This window comes from Denticeps clupeoides, chromosome 12 (genome assembly GCF_900700375.1).
Source record: "Denticeps clupeoides chromosome 12, fDenClu1.1, whole genome shotgun sequence".
In the NCBI taxonomy this organism is placed as follows: domain Eukaryota; kingdom Metazoa; phylum Chordata; class Actinopteri; order Clupeiformes; family Denticipitidae; genus Denticeps; species Denticeps clupeoides.
Window position 1 is genome coordinate 3347245 of NC_041718.1, and position 24689 is coordinate 3371933.

At 49.2% G+C, this 24689-nt stretch overlaps 1 protein-coding gene across 2 annotated transcripts in view; it reads right to left on the reverse strand.

The window, feature by feature from the left end:
• The window catches only part of celsr2 (cadherin, EGF LAG seven-pass G-type receptor 2), a 44122-nt gene extending 19947 nt beyond the window's left edge, over nucleotides 1-24175 (reverse strand). For both annotated transcript variants that reach the window (XM_028998034.1, XM_028998033.1), the window contains exons 1-5: nucleotides 20381-24175; nucleotides 10355-11023; nucleotides 4306-4528; nucleotides 934-1049; nucleotides 683-771 (exon numbers count right to left, since the gene is read on the reverse strand). In XM_028998034.1, the coding sequence (XP_028853867.1) occupies nucleotides 683-771; nucleotides 934-1049; nucleotides 4306-4528; nucleotides 10355-11023; nucleotides 20381-23933 (4650 nt within the window). In that variant the 5' untranslated portion in view covers nucleotides 23934-24175. The remainder of the gene's footprint in view (nucleotides 1-682; nucleotides 772-933; nucleotides 1050-4305; nucleotides 4529-10354; nucleotides 11024-20380) is intronic.
• Nucleotides 24176-24689: the final 514 nt, after the last annotated feature.

Genomic DNA, 24689 nt, shown 5'->3' on the forward strand with positions numbered 1-24689 from the left:
AAAGTGACTTCCTGAATGCCTGAAATGTCACATCCTGTGAGTGTGAAGGAGGAAGGGGTGAGAAACATTGCGGGGTTGTCGCCGAGTCCTGCCTGATTGATATGGAATTTAAAAATTCGAATGGCAAAACTTCTCCTGCGTTTGGGTCCTGCTGGGACCGAGTCCAGCCGAGGAACGGTGTCCAGTGTCAATGTACGTGGTTTGCCACCGCAAGTACTGCCTTTAAGATGCTAAATGATTTGGCATGAGCTAAACTACACTTCAAAACTTACATTTATGTTGATCACTCGTCCCAATCTTTGCACAATTCGAAGGGGAGAATTAGGTAAAATCATGAACTGATCATTTTTTATATTGGCCACAACGTTTGTCCGATATCTACAGACGATGCAGACTGTAATCCGGTGCAACAGTCGTAGCGAGTCTATTCTGATGTAGTTATTTTTACATACCCCCCCACCCACAGTGTCTGGAGCTCCGCCCACTGCACACGACTATTACTGCAGAGTCACAGCAGTGACACAGCGGAAGCGGGGAGACGGGACGGCGGGGTACATGAAAAAACTCAATACCGGTTATTCACAGGTGGACACACACACACACACACACACACACACACACACACACACACACACTTAATCTTCTGGTTTCTCATCAATAAAGAAATGAAGGCAGCGCTTACCTTGTTGTAGTAATGGACCTGGACCACATGCCACTGCCCGTCACTCACGCCCCCGGGGATATACGGTGACACGGCTGTCTTGGTCTCACCTGCAGGGTTGAAAGGTCAACTCCCAGGTTGTGTATCCACAGAATTCCCAGATTTAGGTTACCTCTACATGAATGAAATGCTGACAGGAGCATTCCCAACAGGAACGTTTGAGAGTTTATTGAGACGGGCCATTTCTTTTGACCCTGCATTCCTCCACGTACCTGCAGAGAAGGTCAGCTGGATCTGCTGGTTAATGATCTCCACGGCGATGAAGTCATGCTTCTCATTGAAGCGGCCATTGTACAGCAGCAAGCCGTTGGGTTCCCTGGTGGCAAACCTGTGAGAACACGGAAGGTTTCAGGGATGGACTTAAAATATAATTCAGGCCTACAACAGGTCCTACAACAGGTTCTAGATTCAGTCCAAACGGTTCAAATAAGAACCTTTCCTTAAAATATATCTAAGCACAATTACATATATAATGCTATACATTTCAGATTCTGAAAATAGCCCCACAGTCAGATCATGAAGAATGAAAGCTTTGATTTATGGAACAGCGTTTTTGAATACGTGTTGGTTCTATGACCGTGTTAAGGTTTAGTAAGATCTAGTTACTGTGTTTTTCTCCCATGCAGAAGATCATTTACAGTTCCATGCCAAATCTGCTCCACTTACTTCTCTATTTCAGGCTCATACTCTAAACATCAAGAAAAATGCTGTTTGTATGGATCACCAGCATGAAAGCTTGACCACAGCATCCATTACAACCTGGAATATATTTGTATTTCAAACTGTACTACCATCTATATATACACACACACACACACACACACACACACGAATGCACCATGGGAAATGCCCTGTAGAAGAAGAGTGGTCAGAAATGATCAAATCCGACACAGATAATCAGCTAAAGCTACATCATGAGCTAAAGATACACCAAAGACTGCACATTTTTAAATCAAAACACTTATGTAAGTTGTGAAGTGGTCAACCTCAACAAAGTAATTAACCGACCAACCTTCCACAAACACAAAAAAAACCAAGCGTGTTCCAGACGATGTCTAAATATCTGGTCAGTGATTGGACTAAAGTATTTTTAACAGTTGCTAATTTACTGAATTTACTGAAATGAATTTGTGGTTCAGATTCGATTTTAAATGCACACCATAGTTTTTCGTAAAAAAAAATGTAATCAGTGCAGAGCTAATCAATAAAGAGTTTCACCATTTCTCTAATACTAAATTTTTTTTTTAAAAACAACACCTTGTACGAGGGAGCACTGTGCATGCATGTTTTTAATACAACTCATCTCTGATCCAGTGTATTTATATATTTTTTATGATGTCTTACATAAACCACCATTCATGCAGAAGGCCAATTAATTCCAATTGGATGACACAAGTCTGATGAGAGAGAGAGAGTTATTCTAATTCCAACTGGGTGCGTCGGAGAGAAAGAGGAAGTGTGCAGGAGCAGCGGAGGTCAGTGTGTGTCCTGCTACATCATGTTACACAGATTTTAACACATGGCTGAGTCCTGCGTGCCCCGCCCTGACCCGAGCTCACCAGCTCCCACACATGCTGAGACGCGGAACCACGCCAGCCTCCTCTCATGATGTTACATGCCGGGAACCCCCCCCCCCCCCACACACACACACACACACTGCACAAAGCCTAAGATGGAGGACACGTCTCAACTGTCACTTCCCGCCCCAGACATTCTCACTGCTGGGACAACATCTGTCAGCGCTGTGGAATCAGAAGCGGAGGTTTTTATGTATTTTATTGCCAGCTGTGTGTCTGCGTGCATGCGTCTGCAGTCATTTGTTTTGAAGAAAAGGCCCGCGGCGAGATGCCCTTTGAGGGGCGGGGCCAGGAGCTGCATGATGAGAGCAGACACCACTCCAGCAGGGAGGCAGGGTGCTGCAGCGAGGATTATTACTGTTTAATGACAAGCTTAATAATTTAATCTCTTCTTCTCATTACTGAATCTCATTACTGGGTCTCATTACTCAGTATTACAATTTGTTGAAAAGCTCAATAATCAAACCTGCAAATAAGAAGAATTTAGGAGCAGAATATCTATAATCTGGGCAAGGAAAAAAATTAAAGCATGACATCACTGGAATGTTCAACGTGGTGGCTGGCCTGGTAATTCAGTCCCGGGGGGGAAGAACCTGATCAATCTCGGTCAGCTCCAGGGCCACGACCATGGCGCTCACACTTTTAAAGCGTCTCCGGTTTCTCAGCGCTGTAACGCAGGTTAGAGAAAACAGGTCGGAACGCTTCTCTCGCCAAAACGGCGCAATCTGAGCCCAATACCATAAAAACCCAGTGTTATTGTCAGGGCTGTTCATTAAAGCTGTGAGTCCAAACATTTACAGCATTTACCAGATGGAGCCACTCAGGGTCTTGCTCAGGGGCACAATGGTAGTAAGTGAGGTTTGAACCTGGGTCTTCTGGTTCATAGGCGAGTGTCACTAGGCTACTACCACCCTATAGTTTTCTGATTACTGTACTCTACACACTGTGATTCTCTCCATAATAAAGACAACCACATTCCTCACCAGGGGCCACATTCTGGGGGCCATAGTTCCTCGATGTGCACTGAGGAACTCACGTAGACAGTCAACGCCACCTCACCGACCAAGAACGCACAACAGAGAGTACACCCATCCTCTCCACATTCTACAGAGGACGCACATCTAAAGCCACACGCGTCATCATATGCAACACAGCCTTATGAATCAGAAGCCTCGCAATTAATAAATTCAACCTGTTGACTATTCTTTGGTTGAGTAAAAGCAGATAAAGACGTGGATAATATGTCTCCAGAGCTACATTCTCAACAGAAAGAAAATCAAGGAGAAACAGGACAAAAATCAATCCAGCTGACAGCCAATTGGTTGTGGCAGCTCTCTTCCGATCCAAGTCCGTAGCTACCTTCATCCCGTTGGAAGTAGGGGGGTGAAGGTGGTCCGGCACGAGGACTCACTCCAGCCCGTCTATAATGAGGGGCGGAGAGTCCGGCCAATAACGCTAATGAAATCAGACGGTTCGCGTCCGGCGTTACGCAAGGACTCCATGTCCCTCCAGCGTCTGTGCGTCTGTAATTGGCTGCTGCTCTCGCCCCTGTCCCTCCCGGAGCAACAGTAAATGCCCCTTACAGACCAAGAGCACGGGGCAGCAGACAATGGCAGATGGAACCCGAGGGCTTCTGGTCTACTACGCATCACAGAACGAAGATCCCACTAAAAGCAGCGGAGATGTCATACGAACGAGAGGGAAGGCTGATAATACGAATGATGAATATATTATGGATATGGCGTTCTGCACTGTGACTAGGGCTGGAAATCGCAGAATAATATTTCAATGTAAGGCCCACAATCACAATAGTGATATATCCATTCTTGACAGTTGAGCAGATTTTGATCATATCTTCACAAAGCTGAGAAAAAAAAAAGTTTTTCTCACACAGGTTTAAAGATCTTAACTCACAGTTGGATAAATCAATACCAAACCAATGAATCAATACTCTATTATTATTGATCTATTACTGTATGGATATTCTGTCCCATGATGTGTACTTACGCGAGGGCGAGGGTGAAGTGGAAGCGCTGGCGGAGACCCTTGAAGGTGAGGAAGGTCTGCGGGGGGAAGCTGCGCGTTGTCATCCTGCAGTAGGGCTTCTCGTAGCCTCCGGCCGGACACTCGCACTTGAAGCCGCCCACCAGGAGGTTGACACACGTGGCCCCGTTCTTGCAGACGCCCGGCGCGCAGCGGCCTGAGCGAGACGAGAGGTCACACCGCTCACCTGGCATGTGGGACGGATCTGGTTAAAGCACCTTTTACACAGGGCAGTAAAACCGAGCAGTCTAGACTGGCTACGTACATGCGCTTTTATTGTTGTTTTATTGTGTGTGTGTGTGTGTTAGCTTATAATCATTTAGAAGAAATGAAAAAGGAGCAGACATGCCACTGGACTTTTACATCTCCACTTCAGATCAACAGTGTCTCTGACTATTCAGCACATAACAGGAAGCATGATTTTAAAAGTCTTTTCCCTGTGAAACAGTCATCTGTAAGTCTGATGTAGAAGACATTATGAACTAGGTGTATTTTGATTGGTCCACAGACATCCATTAGTAATTCTGAGACGTTAAGTCTTGCGTAGTTGATGCGGTGGTCTAGCAGTTAGGGAAGTGGACTTGTGTTCAGAAAGTCGCAGGTTTGGATGGAGGTGCCACTGAGGACGCCTTGATGAAGGTACCGTCCCCACACGCTGCTCCCCCGGCGCCTGTCATGGTGCCCACTGCTCACCAAGGGTGACGGTTAAATGCTGAGGACACTTTTTGTTGAGTGCCAAGCATCACATATGACAAATAATAATGGGCTCCGTCTGCTGCAAGGACTAAGCGGTGATGGAAGGTGAGTGGCAGTGGGGGCCTAGGGGTTGGGGAATGCGGCCCCTTAATCAGAAGGTTGCCGGTTCAAATCCCAATCCACCAAGATCCCCACACACTACTCCCCGGGCGCCTGTCATGGCTGGGTGATGGTTAAAAGCACAAAAGTCTGTCCTAACGGGAGAACTCGCATATACTCAACCATGATGGGCAGTGATCAGACGACGAGTGTGAAAATTGAATCATTAAATTTAAACACAACTGGTCACCAACGGGAGATTTTGAAAGTAAAGAGGAAAATCTCCAGTAAGGAAAATAAACTGGAGATTCTGGTGACTTAAGGAAAGTAGTCAGAGATACTGGGTTGTATTTTGCTGTTGACATTATTATGAGATGAAATTTATGTATGTATGTGTGTGCATAAATTGCATCTCATAATAAGATCAACCACTATTATTAAAAAACAAGAAAAAAAAAATCCTAGGTAAACTGGATTGTGAAAGGCTTATTCAGACCTTGAATTACACATATAATTTAACTGACTGGCCCTCTTGACATTTGTCATTTTCCCCTCCATTAATGACACTGAGGGCCACAGTGAGCCACCCAGTGACATAAAACATACAATTACTGCTGGTCATGAACAAACCAGGAACAAATCATTCAATCATTTAGCGTCTTAAACTAATTGGACGGGGATCCCGTACCGTTTACATTTGGCCAGTTTCGTCACAGGAGTGGGGCAGAGCCACCAAAGTCACCTTTCCATTTCTGTGACTTCATTTCACTTTTCCAGGGGAGTGAAGGCACTTCATGATCTTGTAATCGGTGAATAAAACCGCTGTCTTACCAGGCAAAATGTCCAGACGAGGGACATCACTACAAGGGTTGGGTGGTTTAGTATGTATCCAGGCACCTGAGAGGGGTGGTCAGTGCTGCCCAGGCTATTATTAAAGCGCCCATTTCTCCACTGCACTTGCACCCTGTTCCGGCCCCGTTTTCCATTCTCTTCCAGGTTTTTACTCACTGCATGAATCATTAAAGACATCAAAATAAGCAGAGCCCTAGGGTGCAGCCACACACACACACACACACACACACACACACACACACACACACACACACACACACACACAAAGCCCATACCAGACACCAAGCTGAGCTCAATATAGCAGAGAGAAGACTGTGTTGACAGATTCAAAATGAAATGAAATCTGTGATATGGCTGTTTTGAGATATTCTTCATCAAATTTTAACATGGACCTGAAGCCCACACGTTTCCCCCTGGAGCTGCTTTAATATTCAGGAGATCAAAGTTTTCTTTATTAACACGAAATTACTGCTGATTGAACACGCAAGCAGGCGCATAAAAAATAACTAATAATGAATAAACTAACCATGTCCCCCAAATTTCCACTTCAAACGCTGCTCTGCTTCCTGGACCAGGTTATCAGACATATTAACCCGGCTAATATAACCACGATGAGGGTTCCACTGCAGACCACGTCAATGGTGCTCCGCCCCTTGCAACAAAGTGACCCACATTGGAACCAAGTGTCACCAACACCTCCAGGAAATAATGAAACCAGGGGACATAGAGGACACGTTCCAAACAGACTCGACAAACAAACTAAAAGGAAGCAAACATTTTATGATATTTTAGGGCTGCACGATTTGGGGAAAAAGACATATTGCGATTATTGAGATCAATATTACGATTGCGATGTGATAAAGGACACTTGCTTGTATATCAATGAAAAGTTGCATACTAATAGTGAAATGTTTAATTTCAAAGTGAAACATACAAACTACTTATAACAATCTGAAATGCCCAGTGCTTTCAAAATACAATATTCTACAAAACTAAATAATCACATAAACTCTTTTACATTACTGTCGAACTACAAACCCTGGTAAGGCTAAACAACTGTTTTGATTATATTTGGCCATTATAAAATCCTGTATTATAGTTCTTACGTTTAACCAAAACGTTGTTTGGAGGCTGACTTGAACACAGGAATGCATAGCTTCGCTAGCTTAGTCTAGCTTAGCTAAGGTTAAGACTTATAAAATGGGATTTTATAATGGCCAAACATATTCAAAACAATGTCCAGCCTTACCTATGAAATGTAATCCCCCGGGATCTGTGTTTGGAGCGTACAGCGGTTTGTACAGCCCCAAGCAGCACAAGAGTGAGGCATTTTTATGCACTTCTCTCCATAGACGTGTATATGCTTCACGTCACAGCAGAGCCTATCGCAATATGGCGGCGACGTTGACGTACGATGCAGCTCGTCATGCGCCGTCTACCCATATGTCTCCGAATCGAAAGTCATGTGACCAAACACGTCACATCCGACTGATATGTGAGACGCGAGATGTGAGACTTCAGTCAGCTCGCAAACTTTGAGAGAATGAGAGAATGGATTGAGAGAATGGAGAGAATCGGCAACATATCCGATCCAATCCATGTACTAATCATTTAAATCGCAGCTTTTTGCGTTCAAGTAATCGCACAGGCTGACATCGCGATTACGATTGCGATTAGATTAATCGTGCAGCACTATGATATTTGTATAATATTGATAATATTTAATATTGATAATATTTGATATTTATATGGATGATATTTTACTCAAATGATACTTGTGGTAATAAACTGCTGGGAAGTAAATGAGAAATTATGATGACGCGTTGCAGGGACGCAAGGCCGAGTGGCGTATTTCCCACACAGCACAATCACTGCAGATGAACGCCTCTCCACCGGTACCAAAGGTCGGAGGTCGTTGTGGTACAACATGGAATAATGTACATAGTGCCGGCCATGAAACTGAGAAACCCTACAGCCCTGAACAGAACGCAGGCCGAGGTTCGAATGCCTTCCACTAAATGAAGTAGTACGCTGAAGCAGGCGGTCGGTGAGTAAAAATATCCACCTTCCTGGCTGCTGCTACACTTCTACTGTGGGCTGATGAATAAAGAGCTTTCAGAGCCACTGTGAAGGTGGAGGTTAGGAGTGGGTGGTGTGTGTGTGTGTGTCTGTGCACGTGTGTCATGGTAGCTTTTAGTCATCTTCTTGAAGCATCTGCAGTCTGACTATCTGTCCATCCATTCAAATTAGGCCGATGCTAGTCATTCTCTCTTTCTTTCTCTTTCTCACGCCATCTGGTAACAACCACACAGCCCAACACACACACACAGATCACATCTTGGACCCTCCCACGGATAAATGGGTAAAGCCATTTTCCTCATGCAGACAGACAGGCAGACAGACAGCCTGAACACACACACACACACACACACAAACACACACACACACAAAGCAGTCAATCAGACAGCAATTGTGGCCGATAGGGAAAAGTGGCACATTGAGTCAGCCAGAGCAGCAGGAGCAGTGAAGGCTGGGCGGGAGGGAGTGAGGTAGCGTGATTTAAAGGTGCAGACTCAGGTTGGACGTTCCGGCATATGAACACAGTACGACACGGCAGCAACTCTCTCAGGAGATAAAGTCTGACGAGGATCTATGTGCTGAAGTGACAAACTGCCTCGCACTGGTACAACCCCCTACACACATACACAGAGAGCGAGAGCACACACCCACATGGCCTTTAACCCACACCTCACCAAACGGTGAGAGAACACACACACACCTGCGCATCTTCCAAGTGGCTGCACAGGCACATGCTGAGCCAGACCCGAAGTGACTTACATAATTATTTCATTCGATTGATGGGCCAGAAGTGGCCCCTGGTGCTAAATGACGGCTTTTAAGCGGTTCCCTGCGGGGGCTGGACGGTAGTACGTTACACTCGAGAGTAAACTGTGAGCGAGAGAGGGAGGGAAGGGGATCAGGGAAATGGCAGTAGTAGCGGACATGTAAAGTCCCGGAAACATCAATCCAACCGAGATTAGTCCGCGCCAACAATGATGTCCGCAACGCCATGGCCCGCCTCTAATCCGCTGCCACAAAAAAGTGGCGAAAATGTACTCTGTCGTCGACCCATTTGCCATTCTGACCCAAATCAGGGACAAACACCGTACCCTGTGGCATTTCCATATTCTAATTCCGCGGCAGGAGAAGGTTCAAAGGCTTCGTGGCTAATCAGTTATTCATCCTGCTCTTCATCTGCATGAGCGTGACCCTGATTTTCCACGGTCTCCACCCCCCCACCCAAAATGCAGATCAACGGAGATATTTTTAGAAGATGCATTCATTTTCTACCTCACGAGAGCAGGGGATTTTGTTCTCAGAATCGGGCTTTGATGGTTTAATACCTGCAGACGGGGAGCTTCGCTATCGGCCTTCAAGGGCGACCGGTTTCTCCTGCAGGGATTGGTCGACGCGTGCGCCTCTTCAGTCGGGTCCCGGGGCCACTTCACTACGGCCGGAGGGAGCCGCCCTACATCTGTACGCATCCATAATTAATCGCGCCCCTCCATTACCCTTCCAGAGATGCTGCAGTGTAAACCCAGGCGTGCCGGCGTTCTGCCCAAGCGCCAAAAAAGGGGTAATCAGACCGGCACAAAGGCACAGGTTCAAACCCAACTTACTACCATTGTGTCCCTGAGCAAGACACGTAGATCCCGTCCACACGACGGGAAACGTTCTCTAAAACGTTCATAAAAGACCGATCTGAAATGTTGTCCTCCACGTGGAGACTCAGGGAACGTCCCGAACGCTGTCCTAACCCCCTCCACACCTGTAAGTAGCGCCTGTAAATTGCCTCGTGGATGGGGCCTTAACCCTGAGTGTCTCCAGGGGGGACTGTCCCTGTCACTACTGATTGTAGGTCGCTCTGGATATGCAGCGTTTACCAGACGCCCTTATGTAAAAACGTAGGGAAATTCAACAGGGTAAAGGTAAAATCGGCTAAGCAGGTTATCATCAAAATCACCAGATAAGTTGACTGTTTTTTTGTGTAGAACATGACTCTGCACTAATTTACATCTAAACTGTGAAAGTGAAGTGACTGTCATTGTGAAATACTGCAGCACAGCACACGGTGACATAACGAAATGTGTCCTCTGCATTTAACCATCACCCTTGGTGAGCAGTGGGCAGCCGTGACGGGCGCCCCGGGAGCAGGGTGTGGGGACGGCGCTTTGCTCAGCGGCACCTTGGGACCTTGGGCCGCTTCCTTACCTGCTAGGCCACCGATTTGAACCAGTGACATATGTTCGCCTGGTTTCCATGCCTACAGTAAGGGCGTGTTATTTCCTGAACCAAGCACTCTCACCGGTGTAGTCGTCCAGACACTCGCAGGTAAACCCTCCCTCGTGACTCCGGCAGACTCCGTGTGGTCCACAGGGTTTGGAATAACAAAGGTCGATCTCCGTCTCGCAGTAGTCTCCGGTAAACCCGGCAGGACAGCGGCAGCGGAGGCCGGCGATGGGCTGGATCGGACGGAACAAGATGGTGTCCGACGCCACAAACGGCGCCAGGCTGTCGAACTTCAGCACGGAGACGCACTTCATGTAGTTCTCGCAGGGCTCGCGCAGGCAGATGTTGTCGTCGAAGGGCAGCACCTGCTGCGAGGAGATGCGGGCCAGCAGGCTCCGGTTCAGGTACAGCCGCTCCTGGAGTTCCTCCGAGCCGAAGAACTCGCCGTCGCCCTGAGTCAAGCTGGCGCGGTGGCGAGGTCCGTCACCGGGCACCGCCACCGACAGGCTGACGTTCAGGATGCTGGCGCTAACGTCGGTGTCGTCCTGGATGTTGAAGACCACCACGTCCTCGCGGGTGGCCGACAGCACGCGGGCCACGCCCTCCAGGAACTGGGCCAGCAGCAGGGAGAGGAAGTGCTCCTGGGAGGTGTTGGCGAGACGCAGCGTGATGCTGTTGGACAGCATCTCGTCTGTGATGATGGTGACCTGGAGCAGGCACTGGGCTGAAACCGAATGGATTCCATCTAGGGGATTGGAGGAAGAGAAAAAGACAATAAAATGAACAATAATCTCTAGAATTTGTACAGTGCAACAGAATAATATTTCCACCAATCAGCAACTCTGCTCACCACCACAACAAGGGGCTCCACCCAGCCCCATGAGACCTACAACCCTGAATTTCCAACCTTGGACGCTCTTCGTCCCCCAACATCTGACTTCAGAAGAAAAGCCATAATGATGCGGATGATTAAATAACGTGCCTGAGCTGAGTCTGAAGAACAGAAGAAACCCGCGCTACATTTAACAAGCTCGGTTACGTTGATGACCCGACTGCATTCGAATGTCAATTATTCCGTGGAGATGCTCTTGAAAGAAGGCCCAATCATGTCCAAAATCATGTCATTGCTTTGCAAAACTGTATCACTACAAATTGTGCTCCTTGGGAACCTTTGAGGCACTTTGATTGGCCCACATTTCTTGAGTCCATTTGTAGCCACTGGCCACAAAAGCTTCTGTTTGCCCTTCAGGCAAAAGGAAAAGCAAAACCAGAAAAGCACGGATAATCAGACCAACCCCTGGGTGAAAATGAGCCTGAGCCCGCCACCAGAATCAATAGGCAGCTTTGTCTGTGGGTTCTGGTTCTTGGCCAGGGAACAGAACCCCGCCGCTCCAGAGGACAAGCATCCACACAAACAAACAGAGGATGTGCCAGGCCTGTCGGATCCATGACTGCTGGCGCCCAGCACCTCAGAAGGAGACGTGGAGACGCTGCCATGCCCAGCGCTGCTCCTTTCAAGCGGCTGGAGGTCCAGATGCTGGATGGGAAGTTTATGCAGGGGCGCAAAGCATCAGCCATCCATTGTGCGAGGAGGAGAGCATTAATAATGGAATCGGGTGATGAGAAGAACAAAGCTACAGGGCAAGACGCATTTAATTTTACATGGCTGCTTACATTTTTTATTTTATTTTTTTGGTGGGATGCTCAAATAGTTAATCCCAGAATCCACTACAGTACCACTCACCTTTAATCTCAGTTCAAGCCACTGAGATGTTTTAATACGAGCTATTTAATAAAATCTCGCTACCCACAGATCCCTCTTCGGTAGTGCATAACTATTTCTGAGTTTAAAGGGAAGTGCCCCTAGTGATGAAGGACAGCTCTTCCTCATTCAGAGCGCAGAGCAGTACAGCTTCCATCCGTTTTCTTCTGCTCATAACACCCATTGTTTCACAGGTCTGTAGATAACTGAGGATAACTGAGATCATCAGTCTGATACAGCACCTTAAATTCATTTTACAGCACTTATCATTCCTTATCATTTACCGTACAATCAGTAGTTACAGGGACAGTCCCCCCCTGGAGACACTCAGGGTTCAGTGTCTTGCTCAGGGACACAATGGTAGTAAAGTGGGGTCTGAACCTGTGATTTTGTGGTCTTCTGGTTCACAGTTGACTGTCTAAACCATCAGACGACTACCAGCCCTTAATTTTGGCAAATGTATCTGTGTCCATTTTAAAGACGTTCCACCTTATAGAAGCCATTGAAGAACGGAAAATATGTGAACCACTCTTTTCTCTATGCTTACACACTTTACACACACACACACACACACACACACACACACACACACACACACACGTTTGTTTTGCAATGATCCAAAAGTGATTTACACTTCTGGCTTTCAGGCTTGCCATCCCCACGGCCCTTACCAGAATAAGTACTGAAATCCAATTCCAGCCATGCATCCATCGATTTTTAAACCCACTTATCCAGGATCGATGCTGCAGGGAAATCGGAGGTCCAGGAATGACGCGTTTGTTGGGTGTCAGTCCCACGCAGGCTTAAACACCCCCACACTACCATTACAACCGAGAGCGAGATAACTTCTTCCTTTCCACCCGCTTTCAGATGCAGGTTTGTAATACCACAACATGTAAGGAATAGGTTCATCATGAGGAACACGATGCACAGGCAGGATGCTACAACGCATGATGCTGGAAGAAAAGAAGCAGCGCAGCAGAGGTCATTGTTTTAATAAAACAGGCAAATTTGTCAGAACAAAAGCAGTGAATAATTAGTCCCCGTCTTAAACCGTCCTCTCCTTGCAAAGTGGCACATATTTGAATATCAATGCCTTACAGGGTGTTTTTCGATTCAAATGTAAAAGAAAATAAGTCTTTTCAGCCCCATTTTCTTCAATGGCCCCTGTTGGAGAACAGTAATAAACAGCAATCGCTCTCGTGCCTAATCGCCGCCCCTCCGGGTTTATGGTATTAAAGACGAGGGAAATAAGGAGCTGCGGTGCCAAGTCGCATTCTTGGATTCAGGACTGGGCAGAACTCCACATTCCCAACACTGGTCTAGCTTTGTGAGGAGGACGCTGACAAGATGAGGGTCTCCGGATCTGTGTTTGTGTGTGTGTTTGTGAAGCGTCACGGAAATTAATACCTAAACCCCTTATTTTCTTAATGTATGTATACACTCACACTCACACACACATCAGAGATGGGCCAGAGACCCATCTGTACTGACAGGCAGACATTAGACACAGACCACTTCTCTTCACTTCCCCTGCGAGTGGTTTTCCGAGCCTGTAAACATGTCGAAGGTTCTCCTATCATGAAAACTTCACGTTGTGAGATTATTTAACATTATTACGAGTTCCCCGAGCCTGTCCATGGTCCTGCAGTGGCTGGAAATGGCGATAGGTGTAAAGGGTGCTTTGGCCGTTCTGCTTCGCAGCTCAGACGGTCTGATCTGGAATTTGTCCCCTCATGTCGTGAGGGGACACGTCACCTCCCGTTACTCCAACAACAAACGCGTGAAGCATTGAGGTTGCTCTCTGATTAAATGTAAAAATGAGCATAAATGTATTTTTTTTAGTTCCGTCACGCCAGATCCAACTGATACAACAGCGCAGAAGGAGGTGTAGAACGTAGAACACGACGTCTAACAACAAAGCGCCATCTTCAGTCTGACCGTGGAGCCACTGTGCCGAAAAAAACCAACATGATGATGGGCTTACAATGCCTCTGATTCTGTCACTTACTGTCACCAGGACAGCAACAACCAGAAGAGAAATAAGTCACAACAAATCAAAATAAAAGCAGCGGTCACCAGGGCAATAAGGACAGGGACGTCCCCAAACAGCCCCAGCAGAGTCACCAGGAACAGGAGGATTCAGGCCAGTGGCAATCATCACTCACACTCACAAATCAAATAATGATATTAAATATTATTTTATTTAATATTGTAGTTGTTTCATTAAAATAAACGTAGCACGTGGTACATAAATATTCATTTAGAAGCTGTGAACATACGGAAAGATGGTAATGGTCATAAATGGTCATTTCCTCATCTTTTTATATAATTATATAATAAGTGGCAAACTCACAATACGGTAACAGTACGTACTGTTTTACTCTCTGTGTGTAATTTCAACCCCAAGAGCAATATTTTAGAACTGCACACTAAGAATATACTCCTGTAGTCGTGTATTAATGTGTATTTTGCTCATGTATATATTTTCTTTATAGAGTAATGAGAAGCACTAGATTAAAAAATAACAAAAAAAAAAAACAGTGGACATCCAAATACCAAATGAAATAGCAATATATATTTTTCATGTCTTCTTCATTCAAAATAATCCCTCAGGGAAGAGCATGGCTGCATTTTAAATCTGACCAGTTTGTGAAGCGCTTCTAATAAAAAATACATGGGATGGGGGGGAGCTTTTAAGGACTCAGGTTTTAAAAGGTCACTGAATGTAATGTCCAGCGCAGGCGTGGTGTGAGGGGTCTGAAGCCGGGAATCAAAAAACATTTTTTTTTTTTTTTTTTAAATACAAATAATTGTATTTTTATTTAAAGAGAGAGACCTTTACATTTGCTTATTCTTTATCAATACATTTGATTATTTCTGTATGATGTGCACTACAGTTAAAAACACAGAATGCTGTTCCAGAACATATTTTACTCTTATTCTGTGAGAAAGTTTATAAAAGACCATGCTGACGTTTCAGCGTGTAAAATGCCTCTAAAAGGAGTCCCTTTATCAAACTTTCTCTTTGCTATGGGACCAGTGTGTGACATGGGGACCTAACTGTGCGTTCTGCGAGGACTGACACATGCTCAGTAGGGGAGGTGGGCTTAATCTGCCGCCGCAGACCAATCAGCACCAGCAACCGCACACTCGTCAGGGCTCCAGCAGAAGCAGTGGACGTTGGCGGGAGTCTGGGCTGGTTACGCTGCTCGCTGGGCCGTGCTAAAAAGTGCTAAAAACACGTAAAAACTTCCCAAGTGTATTCTGTACGTTCGAAGGGGAGGGGGAGCAACGGAAGCGGCGATTGGTCAGCCAGATGATCAAAAGAGGGTTCGTTATTAATGTCACTGGGGAATGTGTTGGCCACGGTGCACGACTTGGACGTGGTGGGGGTCGCTGGGTGATATATGACATGACACCACCCCCACAGCGGCCAGAGGGACGCCTTCTCGTCCAAAACAACCCCTTCCAGGAGCACTGGGGAAGGCAGCTCTGAGAGGAATCGTAAATGAAAGACCATGAGGTGGTCAGGACAGAAGGCGGTGTGTGTGTGTGTGTGAGAGTGAGTTGAGGGTTAATGGGTGAATGAGAGGAGTGAGACGTTAAAACGTGGACGCTGTGTCCTGACTGCGCGCTCACTCCCACGCGGCGACGCTGGCAGCCCCGACTCCCACGCAACAGACTTCTGATGATTGGTGAAGAGATAATGAGCCGTTTCATTCCTGATGAAACATTTTACTCTTCTACTCACGTGAATGGCTTTATGGGGGGGTGTAATAAATCAAACAATACAGTCAATAAAATCAGATCAAATTAATTCACAGAAGTTAAGGGGTTAAATGGGCCTACGAAGGTGGGGAGGAGAGAAAGCAGCGACTTAATGCGAGAAACGGCTTTTAATCTATTCACATGAAAGCAATCTGAAGGCAATCTGAACAGTCACAATGGAACTGCAGGGTCACCTAAAATGTGGGACGTTACGTGACCTGGGCCAGTATAAGCCTGTCACTAAGGAACATTCCAGACATTTTTTCTATATAATAAGGCCAAAGGCCTCAGTATTAGGGTTTGTGGTGCATTTTGTTAAAAGATGCCTTTTTTAAGAAAGCCCCACAAATTAAAAAGACTTAAATAGACAAGATCTAACAGTGAGAGATTTTAAGCTTACTTCTTAAAGATGACTAAGTTAATCAACAAATTTTCCATCAGTCCCATATCAGTTCTCTTAAATAAAAAGGACGCGTTTATTTATTACTTACACCAGTACACTAAATCAGCAGCAATGCGGGAAAGCCCTAAAGCATTAATCCTACATTGTGGCGGGATTCGCTATGATGGAATACATATAATCCCGATCCACACGCACAAAGACTTCCTGTTGATTGTACATACAGTACACAGACGTAATCACGTCGGTCACGCGGCGGCTTTCCCAAAATGACGGCCTTTGCTGCCTTGCCAAACATGTATCATCTGAGCCAGAGATTCCGTGAAAGGTGCGGAAACGCTATTAACACGGGGAACAATGCGCGAGAAGCTCAAATCCAATCGGGTCAGAGCAGCCAGGCCGTCGGCAGCGGCCAACATTCACACCGCCATTGTCTACTGGACGCGGGGCAAATGCGATAGGCCTGGCTGACATGCACGAAACGACACCGGCCTCACCCCTCTGGTGTCCCGCCACCCCCACACACCCTACCACACATTCAGATGATGTCACCTACACCCCCATCCGGATCGTCACGACAACAATGCAGAGAAAGGCCTGGCCCACAAAGGAGAAGCTCCCATTGTGAGATGAGCCAGCAGCAGGAAAACAGATACCACCTCCCACCCCATCCCACCACAAATCAGACCTCTAACACACACACACACACACACACACACACACACACACACACCAAACAGCGGTTATACCAGCTCAGCTGTGGTTCCGAATCACAAATATACACCCAGGAGATTAAAGGTTCTAGGAAATATCTGTTAAAAACAGCTAAACATGTGCATCTGACTTGTGTCCTTCAGGAGACACTTCAGTTGTGGCAATAATAATCATCAGAGCTTCTGTCCATCGCTCTGGCCACCGTCATTTAGTTAAGAAGAGACGGGGGCGCTTTTTCAGGCGAAAGTAACTTATAAAATTAAAGGACGTACCCCCACCCCACCCCACAGTGCGACCCTCCCATTGCTCCCACCCACTAAGATGTTCTCAAGCAGTGCCGGGGTCACCATGACAACTGGCTGCTTAACAAAGCATTTTTTTCTCAGCCATTCTTCCCTTTCACATAACACAGAGGGAGAGAGAGAGAAAGGGCACAACAGTCAAAGGGGACAGAGGGGGAGACGAGAAACAGGGCGGGGGACTTGAAAGGACCGAGGAGAGAGTTGAGTCCAATCTCTGGCACTGGCCAGCCGTGAAGAATGGGTGACCATCTGAAGAGAGAGGGGACAGTGGAGGAAAAGTTCCCGACGTTTCTCGAGAGTCGTGGTGAGGGCCAGAAAAAAAGAAACACAAAATCTGGTGTCACTTTCAGGGGCTCCCAGGCACAATGACAAGAATTCAACATTAAGTAACGTTACGGTAACGGGTCCCATTACCTCCACTCAGGCCCACCTCGCCTAACTCTCCAAAAGAACTTGAAATGCAATCCCACAGAGGTTTGTAAGAAGGCAGCTGCTTTCGTCCACCTAATACCCGGCTAATCGACTGTGGCCAGCAGTCCGGGGCTAACGTTACCGCCAGGTCTCGGAGCGGGAATGAGCGCAGAGCAACCCTATCCCCCCGGAGCTCACGCTACTGATCTCCCCGTAATGTCATTACGGAGGACCAGGCTGGCTCTGATCGTGCCAGTGTTGAAATGGAGGCAGAGCTGTGACACCTGTCACTCAGATGCAGATGCTGCACGATAATGGCACATTCATGCCAGAACTATCAGGCCCTACACGAGACTCCGGGCTCTTGCTGGTACCGAGCTGTCCCAGCCGTCCCAATGGGACCTCAGTGGCACCTTGGTGGTTCAGTAATCTGTTTGGGTGGATGTATGTGAATTTGGGCCATCATGACACGGGCTGCTGTAATTCAGCAAGAAGACCTGGCTTTGGGGTCAAGAAGCTGAAACATGCACTCAAAAATGGAATATATGGTTAGCTAAAGCTTATCTTTCACCTGCACAAGCTTTTACAATGTATATGTAGTATAATATCATGGACAAGTCTATACATGTAGAGGAGGGTGGAACTGGTAAGGTCTGTCAGAAGATCCTCAGAGGATCCATGCTGGTGTAGACATCACTGCACAGGAGAGCATCAAGCTCGAATCTCTTCACCTGGACCTCCAGACTTCAAGTTCCTGGCTAGACACACCCCCACCCCGGCAGAAAGGACTTCGCTGGCCAAATCCCCAGTAAATCCAATGCTTATGATTTGAGTCATGGCCACGAAAATGTCAACTACACTGACATTTCTACCAGTATCACTAAGAAACTACTAATGAACTTGAACTCTATTATGTTGAAGGTGGTACCATTGGTCTCAACAAACTTGGTCAACACAGGGTGAGACCTTGTCAGCTGTCTCAGACAGAAATCTTGAGGAATGAGAGCGAGGCCTACGGTGAGGGGGGGGCGACATCTTTAAGTGCCTCTAATTCCTCTCTTGTGGTCATTGTCAACCAAGAGGCTCCAGGTCCCGATGCAGTTAATCTGGCTTTTCATTGACCACAGACAGGATTAATCAGACATCTCATTGCCGGAACCACTGGCAGCAGAGCCAACTGGACACATGAGAAGGACGGGCTTCCGCTTCACTCGTATAATCTGCCAGCTCATTGAATAAAATCGGTCATGGAGTTTGCAGGAAAAGAAATGGACACCAGCTCAGATGAGCCAGTCAGTGGCAAGGTCATCACGTGGAGACTCTCTTGCCGTTGTATTTCTCTACATGTCTGAGTCCATTCTTCTCTCCCTTCCGCCCATCCCCCCCAGAATGCCCTCTCCCCTTCCCTCATCATCACCATCTTCTCCTCCCTCCCTCCCTCCCTCCCTCCCTCCGAACAGACACAGCGGGTGTGAACCCCGCTTCCTAATTGGTCAGAGCGGAGGCACAGCTGTTCCCCCCGCCAGGCCTTCAGCTGGGGCCCGAGCCTCCAGATCGATCCGCCCGCTTTGTCACCAGGGACCCCTCCTCTGTTAAGGAGCCTCGTGGGACGCCACGCCGGCAGAAACAAAACAACAAAGTGTTGCCATGACTGCGCGAGTGCGGTACAGCTGTTAAAAAAGAATACGGGACTACGGCACGTTGCCAACGCAGACGTACCGGTCTGGACACATTTCTCCTGTAATCAAACCAGCCATTTCAGTTGACTGCTGAAACCTAATAAAGTCGCGGTGGCCCCAGAGTAGAAATTGATTGTTCGGATTACCATGAACAACAGGCGCAAACGAGCACATTAGAGCGTAATGAATTGGTGTGACGAAGGGGAACAGCTGCTTCGTACGAAGATACGAATTCTCTTGTTATTATTATGTATTAAGGCTGTGCACTTTTCGCATTTTTGAGTATTTCTAACAGGAATTTTGCTATGTCACCCTTTACAGTTACGAGTTATGTTCAGGTCACCATTCTAGTTGTGAAAATGACAAAAAGGGGCTTTTTTTTTTTTTTTAATAAAAATGCTGAAAATCCCAAGGCGTGTTAGTCAGAAGAGCAGACCACCCTGCTAGAAACATCACTAACACCAGCATAGCTGCAATTTAAATTCACCAGTACACACTGATCACCACAAACCCTCTAACAAAAGGTGACACATTTCGAGAGTGACAGCAGACACAGCAACAGACGTCCCTAACCAGAGTTCCCTGCAAACCACATCTATCAGGCGCACTCTCTCGATATCAATAACTGGGCATTATGATTTAAAAAAAAAAAAAAAAAAAACACTAGACCCTCGCACATTAAAACATTTCACAAATCTGATCATTCTGGCACTGAAATAACAACCAACGATCTTCTCTGCCATGTTTACAGGTCCACCCAGGACACGTTCCTCTCAAGAACCAGGAAACGGGCATTGCAGATCCCTCACACCCTGGACACAGACCGCAGACCAGGAGCAGCCAACACAGGAACAGTTTCAGGTCCACACTCATTGCAACTTCATGCACACTTGTGGTATTATTTCTGTAATATTTGCATTTCTCTGCATATAAGATGTTATATATATTGTTATATACTATTGCGTTGGGCGTGTGCGACACCATTGACAGGAATCACACACTTGAAACGTACTGAACTTAGACCAGAGAAATCTGAAGATGAAAATATGGAGACCATCTTTACCTGAAACAGAGATGCGCATTGAAGCCTCCAGCGGCCGGTTGTTGTCCAGGGCCCGGCTGAGTCGGATTTCGCCCGTGCTCTGGTTCAGCAGGACCAGCTTCAGCTCGTTCCCGGCCTCAAAGCTGTACTGCAGCTGGTCCGAAACATCTGGGTCGTGGGCAGGGATCCGGCCGATCACGCCCGAGGGGAAACTGTTGGATCTGTCGGTGACGTAGTTGTTGAAGATGATCTGGAAGTTCTTGAGGACCGGCACGTTGTCGTTCTTGTCGACGAGCTTGATGTGAATGGTGGCCCGACTGACCAGCGGGGCAGACGTGGCCTGGACCACGATGACATACTCGGAACGGGTCTCGTAGTCCAAGTCCATCAGAGCTGTGAGCTCTCCAGAGAAGATATCCAACTGAAAGACCTCCGGAATGTTGCCTTCAACAATCTGGAACATAATCTGGGCATTGCTCCCTTCATCTGGGTCCGAAGCAGATATGTGAGCCACCACCAGGCCAATTGGACTGTTTTCTTCCACAAAAATGTCAAACTCGTCCTTCTCGAACACCGGAGGGTTGTCGTTCACATCCAAGACCGTCACCTGGATGTTCACAGATGTCTTCAGGGGTGGAACACCTTTATCCACAGCAAAGGCCTTCAGATCGTACAATGGCATGTTCTCGCGGTCCAAGCGTCGAAGTGTGCGGACGATTCCAGAGGTGGACTCGATGATGAAGTCCCCGTCACCGTCATCGCCGCCTAGAAAAGTGTAGAAGACGCGGCCATTCAGGCCAGAGTCACGATCTGTGGCGGACACCTGGACCACGCTGGTGAAGACCGGCACGTCTTCCATCACCGCCCCCGTGTACTGGTCCCTCAGGAAGCGCGGAGAGTTGTCGTTCACGTCGTTCACCAGAATCTCCAAGTACGTAGTGTCGGACTTCTGCGGGATGCCGTTGTCACGGGCGGTAATGGCAAGAGTGTAGGACACCTGGTCCTCATAGTCCAGCTCCATCTGAGTGGTGACCGCCCCTGTGTCAGGGTCAATGTGGAACTGAGGGATGCTGTCGTCCATGAAATACGTGATGCGGGCGTTCTCGCCCGTGTCCTCGTCCGTGGCGCTGATGACCACCACGGTGGTGGCCACGGGCCGGTCCTCGTTGACGTTGACGGTGTAATGGGAGCTCTGGAAGACTGGCCGATGCGTGTTGGCGTCCGTCACGTTGACGTACACCTTGGCGGTGTCGAAGCGGGTGCCGTCGGACGCCGTGACGCTGAGGACGAACTGTCGCTCCAGCTTGTAGTCGAGGGGCAGCGCCAGGGTGATGAGGCCGCCGCCGCTCTGGCTGGTGATGGAGAAGCGGTTCCGGGTGTTTCCGCTGGAGATCTGGTACGTCACCACGCTGTTGATGTCCTGGTCCACCGCGGACACGGTCACCACGCTGTTGCCCACGGCGGCGTCCTCGTTCAGACGCATGAAGTAGGCCTTCTGGGTGAACTCGGGGTTGTTGTCGTTCACGTCCAAGATGGTCATGCTAATGCTAGCGGAGGAGGACATGAGCGGGATTCCGTGGTCCCGAGCCTCCACGCCAAAGTTATAAAAGTCCACGCTCTCCCGGTCCAACTCCGCCGCCACTATAATCCAGCCCGTGCTGTTGTTGATGGTGAAGGGGAAGCTGGGCGGCGTCTCCACCAGGCGGTACTCCAGCCGCGAGTTGTCCCCGGAGTCGGCGTCGACCGCCTGGATGTGGATGATGGAGTAGCCCACCGGGACGTTCTCCAGCACGTTGGCCTGGAAGGGGGTGCTGACGAAGATGGGGGCGTTGTCGTTGACGTCCAGCACCTGCACGGTGACCAGGCCGCTGATGTTGGAGAGCGGCGGGCGGCCGCCGTCCTGGGCGCGGATGCGGAGCGTGTACTCCTTGCTGGCCTCGTAGTCCAGCTGGCCCACCAGGTCCATCTTTCCGGTCTGGGCGTCGATGTAGAACTGGCCGCGGGAGTTCCCGCTCATTATGCTGAAGTGCACCAGCGCGTTGGCACCCTTGTCCCGGTCGGTGGCCGTCACCTGCAGGATCTGGCTGTTGGGAGCCTTGTCCTCGGGAACCTGCACCACGTAGCGCTTCTCGCTGAACTGCGGCGCGTTGTCGTTGTCGTCCTCGACCACGATGAAGACGGTGGCTGTGGCGCTGCGCGGGCCGGTCTCGCGGCCTTGATCGTTCGCCTCCACCAGAAGCGTGTAGGCCTCCACGGCCTCGCGGTCCACGGGGCCCTTGGTACGGATCACACCAGACCGGGAGTCAATTTCGAACACATCGTTGGTCCCGTTGCTGTTAATGACACGGTAGAGGATGTTCCCGTTGACGGGGGCGTCCCCATCGGTGGCCCGGACCGTCAGCACCTCATAACCGATCTCCAGGTTCTCCCGCACACTCTCTTTATAGTCCTGCTGCTCAAAAACGGGGTCGTGGTCGTTCGTGTCACTCACGGTGATGGTGAGTGTGGCCATGGCCGTGCGTGGCGGCGTCCCGCGGTCGAGCGCGGTCACGCGAAACACGTGGGTGTCCTTAGTTTCCCTGTCCAGCACTTCCACAGTGGACACAACTCCACTTGCAGAGTCCACGGTGAAGAGGTTATTGGAACGGCTGTCGAACAGGGCCTCGATAAAGTAGTCCAGCCGCCCCGCGTCGCCCTCGTCCGAGTCCACCGCCCTCAAAACGATCACCGGTGTCCCGGCCGCCTGGTTCTCGGGGACGGACACCTGGTACGTGGGGGGCAGGAACTGCGGGCTGGTGTTGACGCTCCTCTTCCTCCTGCTCATCATCCCCGAGCCGGACAAGGCCACCCTCTCCAGCAGGTTCTCCAGGGACCCCCGTCTGGAGGAGCCCAGCCCCAGGCGCCAGTGGATGGAGACCACGTGACCGACTCCTTCTGACGACCCGACGCAAAGCACGTCGACTTCCAACAACTTGTCCCGCCGCAAACAGACCTGCGTCGAGGCCACCATCGTCCCGCCGGAAAAGCGGAACCGCGAGCGGCCGCCCGGCGTCACGTGACAGCGCGCGGCGCCGGGCAGCAGGTCGCGCGCCTCGAACAGCGCGCTGCCGCCCGGGCGACACTCGGCCCGGCGACCGCCACCGTCCAGCAGGCTCGTCACGTCCAGGTCCCACCTCGCCGCCCGGCGACCGTCCAGCGGGCTCGTCACGTCCCACCTCGCCCCGCGCGGCCGCGCGCACCCCCGGCCGTGCACGTGCACGTCGTACCGGCTGAGCAGCAGGTGCGTGACGCCCGGGCCGCCGCACTCCTCCACCGCGTACACGGGGAACGGGTTCGAGGGCAGCAGGTCACAGTCCGGGCTGCGCGACACGGTCACGGTACCCGCCGGCGCGTCGGTTTCCAGCCAGGCCCTGGTGAACTCGGGGGCGATTACTTCATCCAGGCGGCACGCCGCGCCCCTCCGCCCCGCGGCCGGGACGACGCGCCTCGGACCCGCGTCCGGACCGACGTGCACGTTGTAGCCAGCGGACGTGGAGAGGAGTTTAAAACAGCCGAAAAGCAGCAAGGGAAACATCGTCTCGACCCCCCGACTCCTCCTCAAACTTTCCGCCTCACCGTCGAGCGGCTCCGCCGCGGCGCGTCCATCACCTCGCTTCCCCCCTCCGGGTCCCAAGAAGCCGCGACAAGCGACACCTCCGCTCCGCTGGCGTGAGTGATGAAAATGGCTCCTACTCCTCCTGCTGCGCCTCGGGGCTTCTCATTACCATAAACCTGCTTCCATACCGGAGAGAGAGAGAGAGAGAGGGAGAGGGAGGGAGGGAGAGAGAGAGAGGAGAGGGAGGGAGGGGAGGGGAGAGAGAGAGAGGGAGGGAGAGAGAGAGAGGAGGGAGAGAGAGGGAGGAGAGAGAGAGAGGGAGGGAGGGAGAGAGAGAGAGGGGGAGAGAGAGAGAGATAGGGAGCACGGGGGGGGGTGAGAGAGAGAGAGAGGGAGGGAGAGAGAGAGAGAGATAGGGAGCACGGGGGGGGGGGGGGTGAGAGAGGGAAACTCGTGTACTTGTTGAACCGCTCTTTTCACTTCCGAAGTTTCGTGTTGGTTCATTGTGGCTGTAAACATCTTCAAAAATACATTTACTTCAACTGAGGATTTTATTCTGACTGAAGTACAACCTTAAATTAGCCGATGAGCAAATAACGATGCTAATAATAAAAAAGCATTAGGCAGCAGGCACCGGGAACCGTCAACCATTTATTCGTGGTGTTTATATTTTTGCGGTTTAAAAGTAAACGTTCACTCAGACAATGAAGTAAAATTCAGGCCGTTTGGCCAATA